A 17,407-nucleotide genomic window follows, 5' to 3' on the forward strand; every position below is an offset into this window, starting at 1 on the left:
TCCTGAAATGTCAGTGTTAGTCATAATATAACGGTTCTGAAACGTCTTTTCTTAGGACTGTATTGTGCCATTCCGGTTATTCTTCCTAGAAATGTATTGTAATGTAATTGACAACTGGGTGCTACCAACGCAGTGTAGTTCATACAAGGCTCAGGTTTACCCCGCTGTTTGAAAAAAAACTCTGCGGTAAATTATGCCTTTGAAAAAAAAGCACGTCGCTTCTTGAGCCCTTTTTGAAGCAGATTTTTAACATTTCCCATGGACAATGCCAAAAACGACTTCACCCAACCTTATCTTCATAGACCTCGCTTTGTGCACTGGGGCGCAGTCATGCTGGAACAAAAAAGGGCTGAACCCCAAACTGTTCCCACAAAGTTGAAAAAAAAATACAATTGTCAAAGACCTTGTTCACATAGTGCAGATTTGATACAGATTTTGGATCTATTTTTTAATGCCAAAACCAGGAGCTGAACCTAAACAAAAGAAATATATAGTGTATCCCGTCCTGGATCCAATTCTGGTTTGGGCTTAAAAAATATATACAAAACCTATATTAAAGACTGTGTACACCTTTGAAAACTTTATTTTTAAATGGCTTTTTATTTAAAATGATTTTTACTTTTGAGATGCATCTGCTTTATATTCTGTATACAGAGCAGCTGTATCTAGCGCCAAATCCTGTATCGGTCAGGTCAGTGAGACCGACGAGTTCATTGCCAGCAGGTCCTGGGCATCTCTGATGCCCAGGATCGAGCTGCTATCAATCACACCTAAGTTATGAACTTAGATGTGATCGGTAACAGCTTGAAGCTGCATGTCGGAGACCCGCTGACACTGAATCCGTCAGTCCTGACCGATACAGGATTTAGCGCTAGATACAGCTGCTCTGTATACAGAATATAAAGCAGATGCATCTCAAAAAGTAAAAATAATTTTTAATAAAAAGTAATTACAAAGTTGCACCAATCACTCTGATATACATATCTTTCAAAGATGTACATAGCCTTCAAGTCTTGACTGTGTGTAGAAGGCCTTATATTTATTTGTATGCTGTAGCATTAGCTTTACTTTTCACTGGAAATAAATGTCTCAAACCCTGAAAAACAGCCCCAGACCATTACCCCACCTCCAAATGTTAACTATTCAATCTGTTAGGTAGTGTTCTCCCGGCATCCACCAAACCCATATGTATCCATCATAAAGCCGGTAGAGAAGAGCCATTCATCACTCCACAGAACACGTTTCCAGAGTCCAGTGGCGCCGTGCTCTACACCACTTCATCCGACGCCTGGCATTGTGCTGGGTGATCTGCCATGACGCGCCCGGGCACAGTTCTTGAGCTGACGTCACTTCCAGTAGCAGTTTGAAACTCTGACGTGATCCAACACAAAACAGTCTATTTTGAACGTCCACAGGCATCAGTACTGGGCAGCCCTGCTTTGAGTTCGCGTGGTCTACCGCTTCAGACTGCGCTATTATTACTCATAACAGCGGTAACGGTAGCAGCCGTCTATTACTCCCGACTCTCCATGCACGCGTGGCTCGGTCGAGTGTACATGTGTTTTCAATGTAGAGAGGGAATTAAGTCACTGCTAGACTAAGGCATGCTGAAATTGAAAATGCCCAATCCTTCTGCCCTCAGACAGGAGTCAGGACACCTTAAGATAGTCAGCCGGTCCTGCCAGTTGACTGGGGCGGATTAGAAATTTCATGAACGGACTAATGGCAAATGTGGCATCCAAGGACCATGCCACATTTAAAGTCACTGAACTCTTCAGTACAACTCCTAGTACTGCTGTTTGTCTGTGGAGGTTACATGGCTGTGTGCTTGATTTTATGCACCGGTTGTCAATGATTAGGGCCAAAACACCAGATTTCAATTATTAGGAACGGTGTCCTCATACTTTGTGCCATATAGTATATCTTGTACTGATTCTCACCTCGAGGCTATATTATGGCCCTAAACTGCATTGGGGGTACAATAACACATAGCGGCGTCCGCATGAGGCCAAATCACACTGACAAGCTGCGGCTAATGGCCGCACGGTAAGACCCAAGAAAATCACACGGCCATTGCAAATGAGCCGGGTTTCGCCGGCTGCTACTTGGGACCGTACCGACAGTTCTGCTAGTCATCATTGGAATCTATGGATGATGCCGAGATCTGTCAGCAAATAGAACATTCCTGTTTACATTTAGAGACTGAAGTCCCCTACTGACCTAGTCCTGCTCACATAAGTTACACTGTATCAGGGTCAGTACAAGCGGTCGCCTATGGAATCTAGGAGATTTGCATAGCATTTAGCTCACAGAGGACTGCCTACAGATACATTGTAACAGATTTGTGCACCACTAAGTCACAAGTAGCAGAAGTTCAACTGGTTCAGTTACCCTACAGTTCAGTCTACAGGACCAGGACTGATGCAGAGACCACATTGTGCTGATGGCATTGCAGGAAACCATTCACAGAACAAACGCATGTAAACAGAACGGTCATTTATCTACAGCAGAAACCCCATCAGCTTTAGGGGACCCCATTCTAGATATAGGTGCGGGTCCCAGAGGTGGAACCCACATATCTCTTACATTTATGGCATATCCCTGTCCCTGATGGGAAAACCCCTTTAAAAAGAACAGAGTCTGAGATATAATGTCATGAAATCACCGACCCATTGGATTGAGATCGTGTGTGGATTAAATCGCTGATCACATGAATGTATCCACACCTCGTCTTAGCAGACAAGAGAACAGGTTGTCAATTTTTATCTGTAGTGCAGCCTCAGACTTCACGTCTGTACCTAAAAGCAATCATATCTCAGCATTAAAGACGTAAAAATTATATTATAAGGAATTTTAGGTGTACAGTAAAGGGTCTGATTTCCACCCAAGATGATCCAGAACCAACTGTGGCAGTGTAAGGCTCAGGATTTATAAGCCTAAAGGGGTTGTCTGGGCACAGAACACTGGTTTTAATATGATCGACCGGTATATGATCGACCGGTATATGATCGACCGGTATATGATCGACCGGTATATGATCGACCGGTATATGATCGACCGGTATATGATCGACCGGTATATGATCGACCGGTATATGATCGACCGGTATATGATCGACCGGTATATGATCGACCGGTATATGATCGACCGGTATATGATCCAACACTTTACAACCCCCCCCCCCCCCCCCCACAGTGGTCAGCTGCCTCTGGGCACCGTATGTTATGCAGGGGTCAGTGCCAGAAGCAGATGGGTCCGTACACTGTATAGCGGGTTACTGAAGCTGTGCTCTGATTCACTTGAATAGGAGAAGAGATGCAGCACGGCCGATATACCGTAACCAGATCCATCTGCTTCCGGTAGAGACATCTGATGCCCAGCGGCAACCGGAACAGCTCATCGGCCCAGGGCCCGGGTTTCAGACTACCACCACCATTCATATACTAATGACCCATTGTATGGATAGGTCATCAGTATGAAAAACCACCCCATGCCTGGACATCCCCTTTAAAGGCGTTGCCTGAAATGAGCAAAAAGGGCATTTATTTTTCCCAGAAACAGAGTTACTCATATTTATGGACTGAATCTGGTTTTGCAACTTGGCCCTATTGACTTGAGTTGGGCTGAACTGCAATACCAAACACAGCCTATAGAAAAGAGGAGCGCTGTTTCTGGGGAATAAATAGAAAAATAGGTCTGATTATTTAACCTTTAAAAAAAAAAAAGCACTCTGGGCAGAACGGATTCAGTGTTATGCCTAATGTTGGGCCAGAGGGGCTGGGGCATGACACTGCTCTCTCTGGTCCTGCACTTGGCATAGCAGTTTAAGGCGAGGATCACACACAGTTTTGATGCAGTTTTTAATGCACAGTTTGTTTTTAGCCAAAGCCAGTATTGGATCCAAAAGGAAGGAGAGTAATAAAGAAAAGACTGAAGAATCTCCTTTCTTCAATGTCCACATTACTGTTTGGCTCAAAACGGAGCCAAAAACTGCATCAAAACGTACGTGTCATCCCGGCCTAACCGTTCTGCCCTATGTGATCCTCTAACCAATAGGATCAACTACCTAAAAAAACACGCCATTTGTTAAAATATTGTTTGTTTGTTTTTTATCCAGAAAAAGACAGTAATGAGTCAATTGTAAAGTTTTCATCTCAAATGTCTAAAAAAAAAAAAAAAAAAAAAAAAAGAAATAAAAACATTTAATTCATCTCTGAGATAAGAGGCATTCACCAAATACAGCATGACGTTTAAAGAGCCAGTCCCAAGTACCATAAACATCTTTCAATGCTCCATATTCTTCATTTTCTTTTTAATTGAAAATATACCTACAAGCGTAACTTAGAAAGACATGACACCCCCCCCCCCCCCCAAAAAAAAAAATTAAAAAAAAAAAATAGTACATTCACAAGCTAAATTAAATAAGTATTCGCAAAAACATTTCGAACTGGCACATGGGACTGCCCCTTTAAATGATACTTTTCTAAGAGCAAATTCAGCTTTCGCTAAATTAAGAGAATTATTGCTCCCGAAACGACTACTGCTTTTAGTTATTATTTGTCTGGTACTGTTTAAAAATAATACTCTTTACAGGAAAATTGTGGTTATAGTAAACAAATCCCCCACCCCCAAGTTTTTGAAGGATTCCTTATGAATGGTACATTCCTTTCAGATTTGCAGAGGCGGGACATATGTCTGACAAAGCTCTGCACCAATGAGCTTGCTTGATTCTTGCCACGTGGTGAAGTATAAAGTGTCAAACATCTTCTTTATGCCATGTGGACATAAACAAAAAAAAAAAAATCACTAAAATATCTTTCTTAAAGGGCTACAAACACATTATACACAAGATGAAAAACAAATTATTGCTGTTGACCCGAAATTCCATTTTTGTTTAGGGGGAGGGGGTTGGGTCGGTGGAAAGTTACGTGAATACATTCAGCTATTGAAACTAAGCCACTTACATGCTCGTGAAAAGCAGGAAGGTATACACACCATAGTTAAAGGTGTACACACCCTAATTACAAAGTATCAGGCCAATAACATAATAAGTGATGGCAGTGAACTAGAGCCCCGCCATATGGCCATGAAATTATCTGCAGACATAAACAGGATGTGGTGCGGGCGATTACAAATATGTGAAGGGAAATGCTTGAATACATTTATAGGTTTGCTCCATGTACCGACCAAGTGGAAAGAGCCCCATCAGACCCACTTAACCGTCTGGACACTCTACAGCCTACGTTCCCTACCATGACATGCACAAATGGTAGACCCGTGGAGCACATCTACGAAATCATGGTACCGTTCTAAGGGCAGGACGCCGCGTGTGGCTAAGCGGGTCCCTTGTAGGAGGCAGTAGCTGCTAAGGACTTTGGGATGGCTTTCCTGTGTCTCTTCAACACTATGGCTTAGAATCCTGTAACGCCCCAGCAGGAAAAGGCAATTAAAAAGATATGAAGATGATCAATCCATCATGACGGTCCGTATTGTATAGCAAATAGTTTTGTTTTTTTGGGGGGGGGATTTTTTTTGTATTTTGAGTAAATTTTGAAAAAAGAAAACGTAGTCTCTTATTGAGGATTTGGGGACGGTAGGTGTATACATAGTTACTGCCCCGTTTCAGGAAGGGACAGGTTTATCTCCAACTTCTTTCAGTAGAAAGTCTTTAGAATTCACATCTCATGTGCGCGCGCGCGTTCCTTGGAAGGCTATTCCCGAATGCTGGCCGAGTAGGAGAACTGGGGAAAGTGAGCCGGCTGGTCAGATTCTAAGGCATCCAGGTTATCATCTGCAATGGAAATACACAAGGGTCAGTTTTAGACAATACTATCTTAATCTTTATTAAAGGGGTTCTCCCACTAAAAACACCTGTCCAAATGAAACCCCAAACCCCCCCCCCCCCATTCCTCCTCAATGCACAATCACAATGAGAAGCAGTTTGAAGGGAGCTCAAGCCCTATAGCCATGAGCCCTGCCACACCATTCGATGTCTATGTGGCTGATGGAAACAGGTGAGCGCGTGCTGGAGCGGCGGGGGATTGAACAGATGAGTATTATCTATTTTTATCACTTTCCTGCTCTTAGGAATGATTTTTAATCTGGAACAACCCCTTTCAGACTACCTCAGCCTTCCTTTGCGCTTAAACATCTGTCTCAGCTCTATACCTCCCCCATGCTTTACACTGCCTGTTCAGATTGGCTCTGTAATTTCCATTACAGCAGACCGAATGATAAGCAACGAAACCACCAGTGAGAAAAACTATTAACCCCTTCACGACAGCCATACGGCTATATACATTCCAACTGGGGATGCCCTGAGCAGTTGTCACATATATAAACGTTGGCAGCCTGGAGTAGGGTTTTAGTGTGTGCAGTGCTGCACTGTCTGCCGGGACCTCTTATTTTTTTTCAAACTTGTAATATTTTTCACTACGAATTTTTTTTTTACGATTTTTTTAGTCCCGCTAAGGAATTTGAACAAGCTGTATTGCAGTGTATAGTCATTTTTACAGGCTCCTGTTAAGCCTTTATTAGGCCCCTAGACAGCTATTGACCACAGCATTTGAGGGGTTAAACGGCCAGGAACCGCACGATCACTGTTCCTGGTCGTTAGTCCAAGGTCTCAGCTGTAATACACAGCTGACACCCGCAGTGTATGGAGCGGGCTCAGCGGGTCAGCCCGCTCCATACTTCTTCCCCCGCACCTTGACATGCCATCACGCCCAGGTGCGCGAAGGGGTTAATCATCTTTTCTTTTATGTTGACATTTTGGGGACTTTGGAACCAATTACTAATTTTCCATAGAATTATAGTCTCAAGTTAAAATATTTTGAACTTACAATAGTCGTGCGGAACCATTTCATAATGTAACTCGAGGGACCACTGCATAAGGCCCCTTGCACACGACTGTAGATTTAGTCCGTAATTGACCGCAATTAGAGACCCTTTAATTTCTATTGCCCACTGACACTTTCCCGTATGTTTGCGGGAAGGTGTCCGGACCGTAGAAAGCCTCCACAAAAGATAAGACATGTCCTATCTTTTGCTTTTTACGGACCGTGCTCCCATACTTTATATCAGAGCACGGGCCGAAAATGCAAGTGGCTGTCCGTACCTGCAATCGTGGACCGTGATTACGAGCACGGCCACATGCATGAGGTCTAACCATGTACTCAAATGCCCATAGACATTAGAATTGTGTTGGCTGATCCCAGCATTTTCAGCGTGATAGGGATACAATTTAATGCCCACCAAGACTGGCAGACACTCATGACTTCTTCAAAAACAAGAACCACCACATCGAAGGATTTCCTTAAAATAATGCATACACTTAAGGGAACTGCAGTGTTTACTTACATCTGTCTGGAGGCGTTACTGTTATGGACTGAGCTGTAAATTCGTCGTCAAAATATCTGGTGTCGATTTCAGAGGTGACTTGTGGTTTAAAGGGTGGGGTGAGCTAAATGCAAAACAATTAACGATTAATCAGATGATCATAAATTCCATAAGCACGTATATTTTCCAAAGTGGGCGAACAACCGCTGTCTATTTTAGTATCAGGACCACGATGTGAAAAATCGCCGGATAGTAAAATAGCCTGATTCTTTTCCCACTTCTCCTTGGGCTGCGTTTGGTACTGCAGCTCAGCCTGAATCAAGTGTATCGGGATAAGCTGCAATACCAGACAGAGTCCAAGGAGAAGTGTGGCGCTGTTTGAGAAAAAAAAAAAAAAAAACAGACTATTTTTACTAATTCTGGAAACCCATTTAACCAATTTCTGCTGAAGACACATGATCGACACTGTGCACTCTACTAACCTTCCTCTGATCCACATCTTGCCAGTTGATAGAAGCAAAAAACCGATGATCCTTCACTTCTTGGGCATCAGTGGCGCCACCTCCGAGTCTGACGACAGAATGGCAACCAATTATTACTGCTGTAAAATTCTGTTAGGCCTGACATCCCAGCTATGATTTGGCTACACATTTGTATATTCTGACAGTCCAGCAGGAGCTTTCAGTACTCTGGTAATTTCTAAATTTCCATTACAAGGAAGGAAGACTTCCAGTAGCAATCTGCAATAGGAGGACTTCTCAGTAGATATAACAAATCTCATGGCGTCTGTATACGTCAACCAGAGAGCATATAAAAACAATGCACAGATATCTGTACCCTATCTGAGGAGTTCGCTATACATAGACCATATGGGCACAACGTACCTCTGTTTTGGATCTTTTTTCAGAAGACCACTCAGAAGAGACTTGGCTTCGGGGCTTAAGGTGCGAGGGAAGCGGATTTCCTCCATAAGGATAAGCTCAAATAGCCTCTCGTGGTCCTGATTGTAGAAGGGTAATCGCCCGCACATCATTTCATACATCACCACTCCCAATCCCCACCAATCCACGGCTCGGCCGTAATCGTTGTCTTCCAGCACCTAGAGGTAAGAACACATTTCATCAGTATCCCTTATAATCGCAGGTTGGGGCAAACTCAGGGCTCACTATGCACATACAGACCTTCTATTGTGTTATTACCACCCACCCGTAGTAAAGGCTACAGTGCAAGGAGAGGAAAACTATTACACAGGGTTCATATGTGTAAAACATAACTCTCCATATCACACAATCTCTCTAAATATACAGCATACATGTCCACACGCACTTACCTCAGGAGCTAGGTACTCTGGGGTGCCACAAAATGTCCTCATAGTGGCCCCATCTGTGATCCCCTCTTTGCAAAGTCCAAAATCTGTTATCTTGACATGACCATCTTTGTCCAGCATGAGATTCTCCAACTAAGAGAGTCAAGAAATGTGCGATAAACAAAAAAAAACACTTATAGAATCTCAGCATTGGAAATAGAAGGCAAGTTCCATTCATAGAAAAGAGGGATTCTGAACAACATCCAAAATTCTCAGAAGTCGTGTATTAAAGAAGGATCAACTGTTTTGTCCTAACAAATCCGGTTATCTTAAAGGAGTTTTCCAGGATATAACATTGATGGACTGTCCATCCAGCAGAGAGTCGGGGCTGATGGTATCGCTCTCATTCATGTACCCATCCGCGTCTGGTATTGCTACTTGAATGGGTCTGTGATGCAGTACCAAGCATAGCCACATGGATTTGGCAGCAACCTATCTGTTACAGTAGTGATGAGGCCGCATCTAACTGAAATAAAGAGGTTGCAGCATTCCAGGCAAACACTGCTGCCCCTTCATACGGCTGATTGGTGGGGACCCCAGGAATTGAACCCCCAACGTTATCATAAAACTACCAAAGTTAACCCAGAAAACCCCTTAAAATCTAAAAGGATGTAAATGTCCTTCATGAACTGAATATATTTTAAAGGGGTTTTCCAGCCAATAGAAATGACAGGATAGGCCATCAATAGCTCATGGGTCGGGGTCCAACACCCAGGACCCCCGCAGATCAGCTGTTTTGAAGGGGCCGCAGGGCTCGTACGACTGCCGCTTCCATTTAGTTTCTTCTTACTCACTGTAAATCTTCGACACACATTTAGCGGCGATTCACAGGTATTGCAGCCTTTTCTCCCATTGAAGTGAAGATTCACAGTGAGCAAGAAGAAATGCAGGGGAAGTAGTGCTCATACCAGCGCTGCACCCCCTTCAAAAACAGCTGATTGGCGGGGGTCCCAGGAGTCGGAGGATAGGCTATAAATTTTTATTGGTTGGAAAAATCGCTTTAAAGAGGCTCTGTCACCACATGATAAGTGGCCTATATTGTACATGATGTGATCGGCGCTGTAATGTAGATTACACCAGTGTTTTTTATTTAGAAAACAGTGTTACTTAATGGACAACTGGGCGTGTTTTACTTTTTGACTAAGTGGGTGTTGTACAGAGAAGTGTATGACGCTGACCAATCAGCGTCATATACTTCTCCCCATTCATTTACACAGCTATATCGCTAGGTGCAGCCACATAAACACACTGTAACGTTACTGCAGTGTCATGGCAATGAATATATATTACCTCCAGCCAGGACGTGATGTCTATTCAGAATCCTGACCACTTCTGTAGCGTCTCTGTGATTTACAGCAAGGCAAGCATAATCTAGTTTTAAATGACAAGTTACATCGTAATCTCTCGAGATTACGCTTGCCTTGCTGTAAATCTAACAGAAACGCTACAGAAGTGTCAGGATTCTGAATAGACATCCAGTCCTGGCTGGTAGTAATGTATATTCACTGTCAGGACACCCCAACATTGTAAAGCAGAGGTCTCTACCTAGATTGAATGTTACCTTTATATCTCTGTACACCACGTTCCTGGAGTGGAGATATTCCAGGGCGGACACAATCTCTGCACCATAAAACCGTGCTCTGTCTTCCGTGAAGACTCGTTCCCGAGACAGGTGAAAGAACAGCTGTTGATATACGCAAACACCTTACTCAGCAATGCTCCATATAAAGGAGGAACATTTGTTCTGTACCATCTTACTGACTGATCAATCCAGACAGCTGACATGTCAATTTCCATATATTCTCATTATCATACACCATCACGTATTACTTTCTTTAGTCTAAATGTCAATGTTATATCGATATACTGCAGGAACAGCATGAAATATTTCCAACATTTCAGACATTGGCTTTAAGCGCAACATACTGTCCCCATATCGTACCTCTCCACCATTAGCATACTCCATTACAAAGCAGAGCCTGTCACTTGTCTGGAACGCGTATTTCAAAGCCTAGAGGAAGAGATTTAAGTAAGAAAATTTGCAAAGCAATGAACCATCAGAATTCAGGAACTCCAAATAAGTGTTACTATAAGATACATACTGTTAAAAAGGGGTGCCGTGTGTTCTGCAAGACTCTGCTCTCTGTAACTGTGTGAGCCACTTCATCCTAAAATCACAACAGAAAACGCTTAAACTTATAGTACACAATTGTGTTGCATTATAATCCACTCCTTCCACAGGTACACCCGTGCCTTCTTTGCATTTATATTTGTTAGTACAATTGTATTGCAATTTAATATGCACTTACAGCTGTTGGGTGCCATCATATAGCAAAAGAGACAAGGAGGCCACTGCTTAGTTTTCAGTATAAATCTAACTAGGGGGAGCAGTACATACTATTGCTTACAAAATCAAGTAGGCATAGACAGTACTACTTTCCGGTGTCTGCTTCAAATTATGCAGGTACAGATAGTACTGTATCCCTATAAATGATGTAGGCACAGATAGTACTGCCTCCCTGTCTCTCCCTATAAATAATGTAGGCACAGATAGTACTGCCTCCCTGTCTCTTCCTATAAATGATGTAGGTAGAGATACTACTGCCATCCTGGCTTACCCTATTAATATCGTAGGAGTAGGCACAGATAGTACTGTATCCCTATAAATAATGTAGGCACAGATAGTACTGCCTCCCTGTCTCTTCCTATAAATGATGTAGGTAGAGATACCACTGCCATCCTGTCTTACCCTATAAATATGGTAGGCACAGATCGTACTGTATCCCTATAACTGATGTAGGTACAGATGGTACTGCCTTCCTGTCTCTACCTATAAATGATGTAGGAACCGCTGGTACTGCCAACCTGTTTCTCCCTATAAATAATGTAGACAGATCATATACTGCCTCCACGTGTGGTAAATTATGCTGCAGCCTCTCATTCATTCACTCACCACACTAAGCAATGAAAGTGGGAATGTTCGAACAGAAAAAACATGAGGATGTGTGACTGGGTCGTAAAACAAAATATAAATAATTTCAAAAAGTAAGAGGATTTATACTATAAGAACAGGGGTTGTATATCAACATATATCTGATAACTTGCAGAATTATAGGGTGAAACTGGAGTTTTTCTTTTACACAGACGAAGGAATAGAAGACACCAAGGCCGATCTTTCAACCTATGGACAATTAAGAGGTCTAATAATAATGAATAGAAAAACAGATTACATTTAGTGCTGCTGAATGCACCTAAACAACTGTAATAGTTTGGCCAACACATTATGGAATAAAGCGGTGGAAAGCAGAGCAGGAAAAGTACTCTGCAAAATAAGAAGCAGCACTCAACGCCAAGCAGCAGTCACAAAAGCAAATACAGATATCTAGGTGCATAATGAGATAAAGTGTCCGACATAAGAGGTGATGAAGGTTCAAAGTAATATAACTAGATTGATAAGGGTGATACATATATCCAGGGTCAATATACAGACTGGGAATGAGATCATTCATTTTCGGGGGCTGTAAAACAGCCCTTTAAACATAGAAATGGGTTTTTAAGTAAACAAGTGCCGATCGACGATGTAGCACATCGATTGGCACTTGTTTAGCTCCATTTACATGGAGCAATCATTGTACTGTATGAGGACGAAGTAGATCGTTCGTCCTTCTACAGTCTGCATCATTGTCGGCAGCACATCCCGTGTTCACTTCTAGGAATCCTAGCTGCAGTACAAGACAACCATTGGCCTGGTGTGGCACGGTTTTCGCAAGAAATCAGCCGTGTTTTTATAATCCTGGACAACGAAATGGCGCAGTTCTAATTGATCTTGTGAAGTTCAGAGCACACAGAGCATTGCTATCTGTGCTTACATTATTATGGTAATATCTGCGATACTAAATTCAGGCCAGGAAATCGCACGTCCCGCACTTACCTTAGCAATTATGACATCTTTTCGTAAGATCTTCATGGCGTAGTAAAGACCTGTTGCTTTTTCTCGAACCAGGATCACTTTTCCGAAGGTTCCTTTTCCCAGCAGCTTCAGATAGTCAAAATCATTCATTGTCTGTAGACGGGTCACACACGAAAATACATGAGAAATGAAGTAGAAGCAAACTATGAAGATATTAAAAACAAACTTGTCCACCTTGCATGGGCTTAACAAGGATTGTTTGGTTTAGGAAGTCCATTGTAAAATACCTCGCCATTAATTAGCAGGGGACGTGCATCTCTCTTGATGGAGGAACATGAACAGCCAATTGATCTCAATAGACACAATGTAATGCTTCATTTCTCCTGTAGTGGCGCTGAAGAAGAATTCAACACCTGCTGCCACAGATTACGGGTGACTGCTGGGAATCCCAATACCAGGAAACCCTGTGATCAGCTAATCGTCAGGGGACTTATCCAACGAATAGGAATGGTCTAACACAAGACAATCCCAATGCTCCTTTTATAAACCAAAGTAATCCGATATTGAAGAATAGGAGTTGCGTTGAAATCACAGCCCCTGCCTCCTGCTCAATAGGAGGGATACAGGCTCCATAAATGGCAAACTGTATTCTGCTGTTGGTTGCGAAGTCAATTGCAGCCCCCCTTACGGTTCTCTTCTTTATTACCATTTCACTCAATCATAAAGGGAGTCATTCTAAATAGTACAATTATTCTGTATTTGAAAAATTTAATTTATATAGAATGCGTGGATCTGTTTTTATGGTATGAATTTTGCTTTCATGCTTTGCAGCCATAAACTCAAGACACCGGGTATTACTCTCCTGATGTTAAAGGGGTTGTAGAATATTAGAATATGGCTGCTTTCTTACAGAAACATCGCCACTCATCCATAGGCAGCGTCTGGTATTTCAACTTAGCCACAATACCAGAAACGGCCTATGATCAAGAGTGGTGCTGCATCTAGAAGGCGGCAGAGATTTATTTTTCTAAAAGCGTTTTGTCACCTAAATGATGGCATATCGGTAGCATATTCCATCACTATATGATCAGTGGAGTCCGTCTGATGGGATCCCTACTGATCTCTAGAACTAAAGTGGCCGCAATGTTAGGTAAAGAGATTTCTGGCGCTGAGCAGTAAATGCAACTCAGACCAAAGCAGAAGAAGCTTGGCAGCGAAAAACGCATTTCAATTTCAGGTGGGGGTTTGGCGAACTGTTTATCTGCCTAATATATCTCATTCGGTTTAGTATTGATACCTTTGGCTGTATTAAAGTATTTCCACCCACTTTATTTTTGTATTTTTACATTTATTGTTTGTCTTCTGTGCATTTTAAATGTCTTTATGGTCAAAATGGTGTTATTTGTGTGTGTGCTTAATAAAGATATGCTTCTAAAAATGATACATTTATGACAGCTACAGTCTTTCAATTTGGGGATATCGCCCTCGGCCAATCAGACTTCTGCAATTTATAAAACTTACTACTTTGGGTCGTCCCTTGGACATGGCTATGTCCATCTCATCTGTACTTGGTGTGTCGCTAGGAGAACCGCACTTGATATCCATGGCCTCCTCCTCTTCCTCATTCTCCTGATTCTTTAAACTGTTGGCTACAGTTTGGATCGCCCTCATCCATTCGTCCCTATATAATAAGTAATGTGATTATTACCAACAGATAGAGTCAGGACACGATTAACTTGCGCAAGAATATGAATGATCCGTACAAGAAAAATATATGGTGAAATGCCGTTCCATGTAAAACCCCCTCAAAAGACAAGAGGGGGACTCCCAACATGGGAGGAAAAAAAAATAATTTAATTTTCAGAGGCGACAAGACTTCCTTAGCATTAAAACGGAAACTGTGGAATAGACCGTACAAAAAACCCTAGTATGTACTCCTGAGATCAGCATCTAATCACTGGCCGATCCTCCCCCCCCCCCCCCCCAAGCCTGGCACATGCTCAGAACACTGAAATTGCAGGGCATGATGGAACTTGCAGTCTATAGACCGATCACCAGAGTGACGTTTTTGTTACCCACAGTCTGTCTTGCAGTGTGTGAGACGAATACTTGGCCTGGTACCTTTCATCAGGGGTGTCCACATGAAAAGTGCGCTCAATGACTGTAGTCCACTGCAAACATCGGATCACAAAGGTGTTGGGCCGAGGCCGCTCTGTCTTCATAAGTTGACATTCTGTGAAGAGATGGACATTACCTATCTAGCAGTCTGAAATGTGTACAATGGGTTTACTATCGAATACTGGTTAATGGATTCTAGGACTTGCCTCCTACAGAGAAGTTGTTGAGAGGAGGGAGAGCCACGCTGTGTTCTGAGGAATCGGGTTTTTCCTTATAGCCGATGAATGAGCCATCACTTTTCAGAAGGAAATACCTGGGTCTCCAGGTCTTTATGTATTCACCTACGGAAAGATAAATGCATAGGTCATGGGTAATTATTAAACAAAAAAAAGACACTGGAAAATCTCATTCCTGTTCTGTAGTAAGGAGGTTTCTGCTGCAGCAAGCTGCCTCCAGCCAAAGACCAAGCATTTTTGACAATGTTTCACTGTTTTCACAGTTAAATTCGATATAAATAGTTGATTTAATTGCTTATCTTGCACGGATATTGAGCTGTGTGTTATTTTCATGACTATTTACAACTAACAGGCAAGTCAAAATTTTTGCTGTTTGGAATCTGTATGCGGTAGGTTTCCAGATATTCATGTAACCCAACAGCTTAGCTCTAAGTATAGGATTTATCTGAATTCCCACAATGCACTGTTCACTGGAAACAGGAGTTTTGAATTTAGCCATCTGTCTGAGCGAGGATTAAAAATCATGTCAAAAAGCAGATTGTTAATAAAGAAAACATGTTTCACAGTTGGAATATACATAAAATGTTGAACGTTGTCCAAAAGTGGAGTTCTCCTTTAAACACCACCCCTCACCCCATATTTAGTGCTTCACATAAAAAAAGAGCGAAGGAGATAAAATGAACTGATATGGGACAGTACAAGCTCAAGGGAAAGGAGTTCTACTAGTCAAGTTTTTGTATTTGGTATCGCTTACAAGGGGTAATCCCAGGAAAACCATTTTAAAGTTAAAGAGGCTCTGTCACCAGATTTTGCAACCCCTATCTGCTATTGCAGCAGATCGGCGCTGCAATGTAGATTACAGTAACGTTTTTATTTTTAAAAAACGAGCATTTTTGGCCAAGTTATGACCATTTTCGTATTTATGCAAATGAGGCTTGCAAAAGTCCAACTGGGCGTGTTGAAAAGTAAAAGTCCAACTGGGCGTGTATTATGTGCGTACATCGGGGCGTTTTTACTACTTTTACTAGCTGGGCGTTCTGACGAGAAGTATCATCCACTTCTCTTCAGAACGCCCAGCTTCTGGCAGTGCAGATCTGTGACGTCACTCACAGGTCCTGCATCGTGTCGGCACCAGAGGCTACAGTTGATTCTGCAGCAGCATTTGCAGGTAAGTAGCTACATCGACTTACCTGCAAACGCCGATGCTGCTGCAGAATCATCTGTAGCCTCTGGTGCTGATGTGTCCTCGCTCGTCTGACACGATGCAGAACCTGGGAGTGACGTCACAGCGTGATCTCTCGAGAACACGCTGTGTCTGCACTGCCAGAAGCTGGGCGTTCTGAAGAGAAGTGGATGATACTTCTCATCAGAACGCCCAGCTAGTAAAAGTAGTAAACACGCCCCGATGCACGCACACAATACACGCCCAGTTGTACTTCTACTTTTCAACACGCCCAGTTGTACTTTTACTTTTAAACACGCCCAGTTGTACTTTTGCAAGCCTCATTTGCATAAATACGAAAATGGTCATAACTTGGCCAAAAATGCTCGTTTTTTAAAAATAAAAACGTTACTGTAATCTACATTGCAGCGCCGATCTGCTACAATAGCAGATAGGGGTTGCAAAATCTGGTGACAGAGCCTCTTTAAAGAACATGTGAAAATTAAGTGTATTTGTTTATTTGCAGAGATTACTTACACTGGGGTCAGCGGTAGCGCCCGCTAATTTTTCTAATGCGTGCCGAATCCTGCGCCCACCTTCACCAGCAGTTGTGGACACGTATGTGCGGTGCACGTTCATTTCCCTGCTCCGCATCGGTGCTCCGCATGAATACCTCCTTGTGAGGCGACCAATGTGTTTCTAGGAGGTCTCAGTGTGCAGCGCCGATGCAGAGCAGGGAACGGAACATGCACGGCACACGCGTGTTCACAGCTACCTGCTGGTGAAGGTGGACGCAGGATATTAAACTACTTTAAATATAATAATTTTCTGAGAAAACCCCTTTAAGACTGTGTACACCACGCTGTATGACTCACGTTTCACGTATAAGCCAGGAAAGGTTCCCGATGTTACAGGTAGGGTGTGACAGATGTCCTAACATCGGTGTCCAGCACCATAGACTATAATGGTAGCCGCTTAACGGATACGTCATGAACTCTCATGACCCATTTCAACTATGTATCCGTTAAACGGATACCATTATAGCCTATGGGCGATGGATGCAACTGTTAGGCGTCCGTCACAGAATCCATCACAATAGATTATAATGGTGTCTGATTAACGTATAAGTCATGAAAAGCTATTGGAAAGCCCGTGACTTATATGTTAAATGGATTCCGGTGACATATGCCATACAGTGGCCTACATCACACATAGGCTTCCAAAAAAACCTGTCTGTGTGTGTGTCTGTCTGTGTGTGTGTGTGTCTGTCTGTGTGT

At 42.7% G+C, this 17,407-nt stretch overlaps 1 protein-coding gene across 5 annotated transcripts in view; it reads right to left on the reverse strand.

Annotated features, from left to right (window-relative positions):
- Positions 1–4,082: 4,082 nt before the first annotated feature.
- AKT2 (AKT serine/threonine kinase 2) overlaps positions 4,083–17,407 on the reverse strand; it is a 58,177-nt gene continuing 44,852 nt past the window's right edge. For all 5 annotated transcript variants that reach the window (XM_075836083.1, XM_075836079.1, XM_075836081.1 and 2 more), the window contains exons 3-14: positions 14,939–15,073; positions 14,736–14,847; positions 14,136–14,295; positions 12,636–12,767; positions 10,807–10,872; positions 10,647–10,715; positions 10,266–10,388; positions 8,669–8,797; positions 8,223–8,437; positions 7,821–7,908; positions 7,360–7,462; positions 4,083–5,791 (exon numbers count right to left, since the gene is read on the reverse strand). In XM_075836083.1, the coding sequence (XP_075692198.1) occupies positions 5,712–5,791; positions 7,360–7,462; positions 7,821–7,908; positions 8,223–8,437; positions 8,669–8,797; positions 10,266–10,388; positions 10,647–10,715; positions 10,807–10,872; positions 12,636–12,767; positions 14,136–14,295; positions 14,736–14,847; positions 14,939–15,073 (1,412 nt within the window). In that variant the 3' untranslated portion in view covers positions 4,083–5,711. The remainder of the gene's footprint in view (positions 5,792–7,359; positions 7,463–7,820; positions 7,909–8,222; positions 8,438–8,668; positions 8,798–10,265; positions 10,389–10,646; positions 10,716–10,806; positions 10,873–12,635; positions 12,768–14,135; positions 14,296–14,735; positions 14,848–14,938; positions 15,074–17,407) is intronic.

The sequence above is a fragment of the Rhinoderma darwinii genome, chromosome 8, assembly GCF_050947455.1.
Source record: "Rhinoderma darwinii isolate aRhiDar2 chromosome 8, aRhiDar2.hap1, whole genome shotgun sequence".
Taxonomy (NCBI): domain Eukaryota; kingdom Metazoa; phylum Chordata; class Amphibia; order Anura; family Rhinodermatidae; genus Rhinoderma; species Rhinoderma darwinii.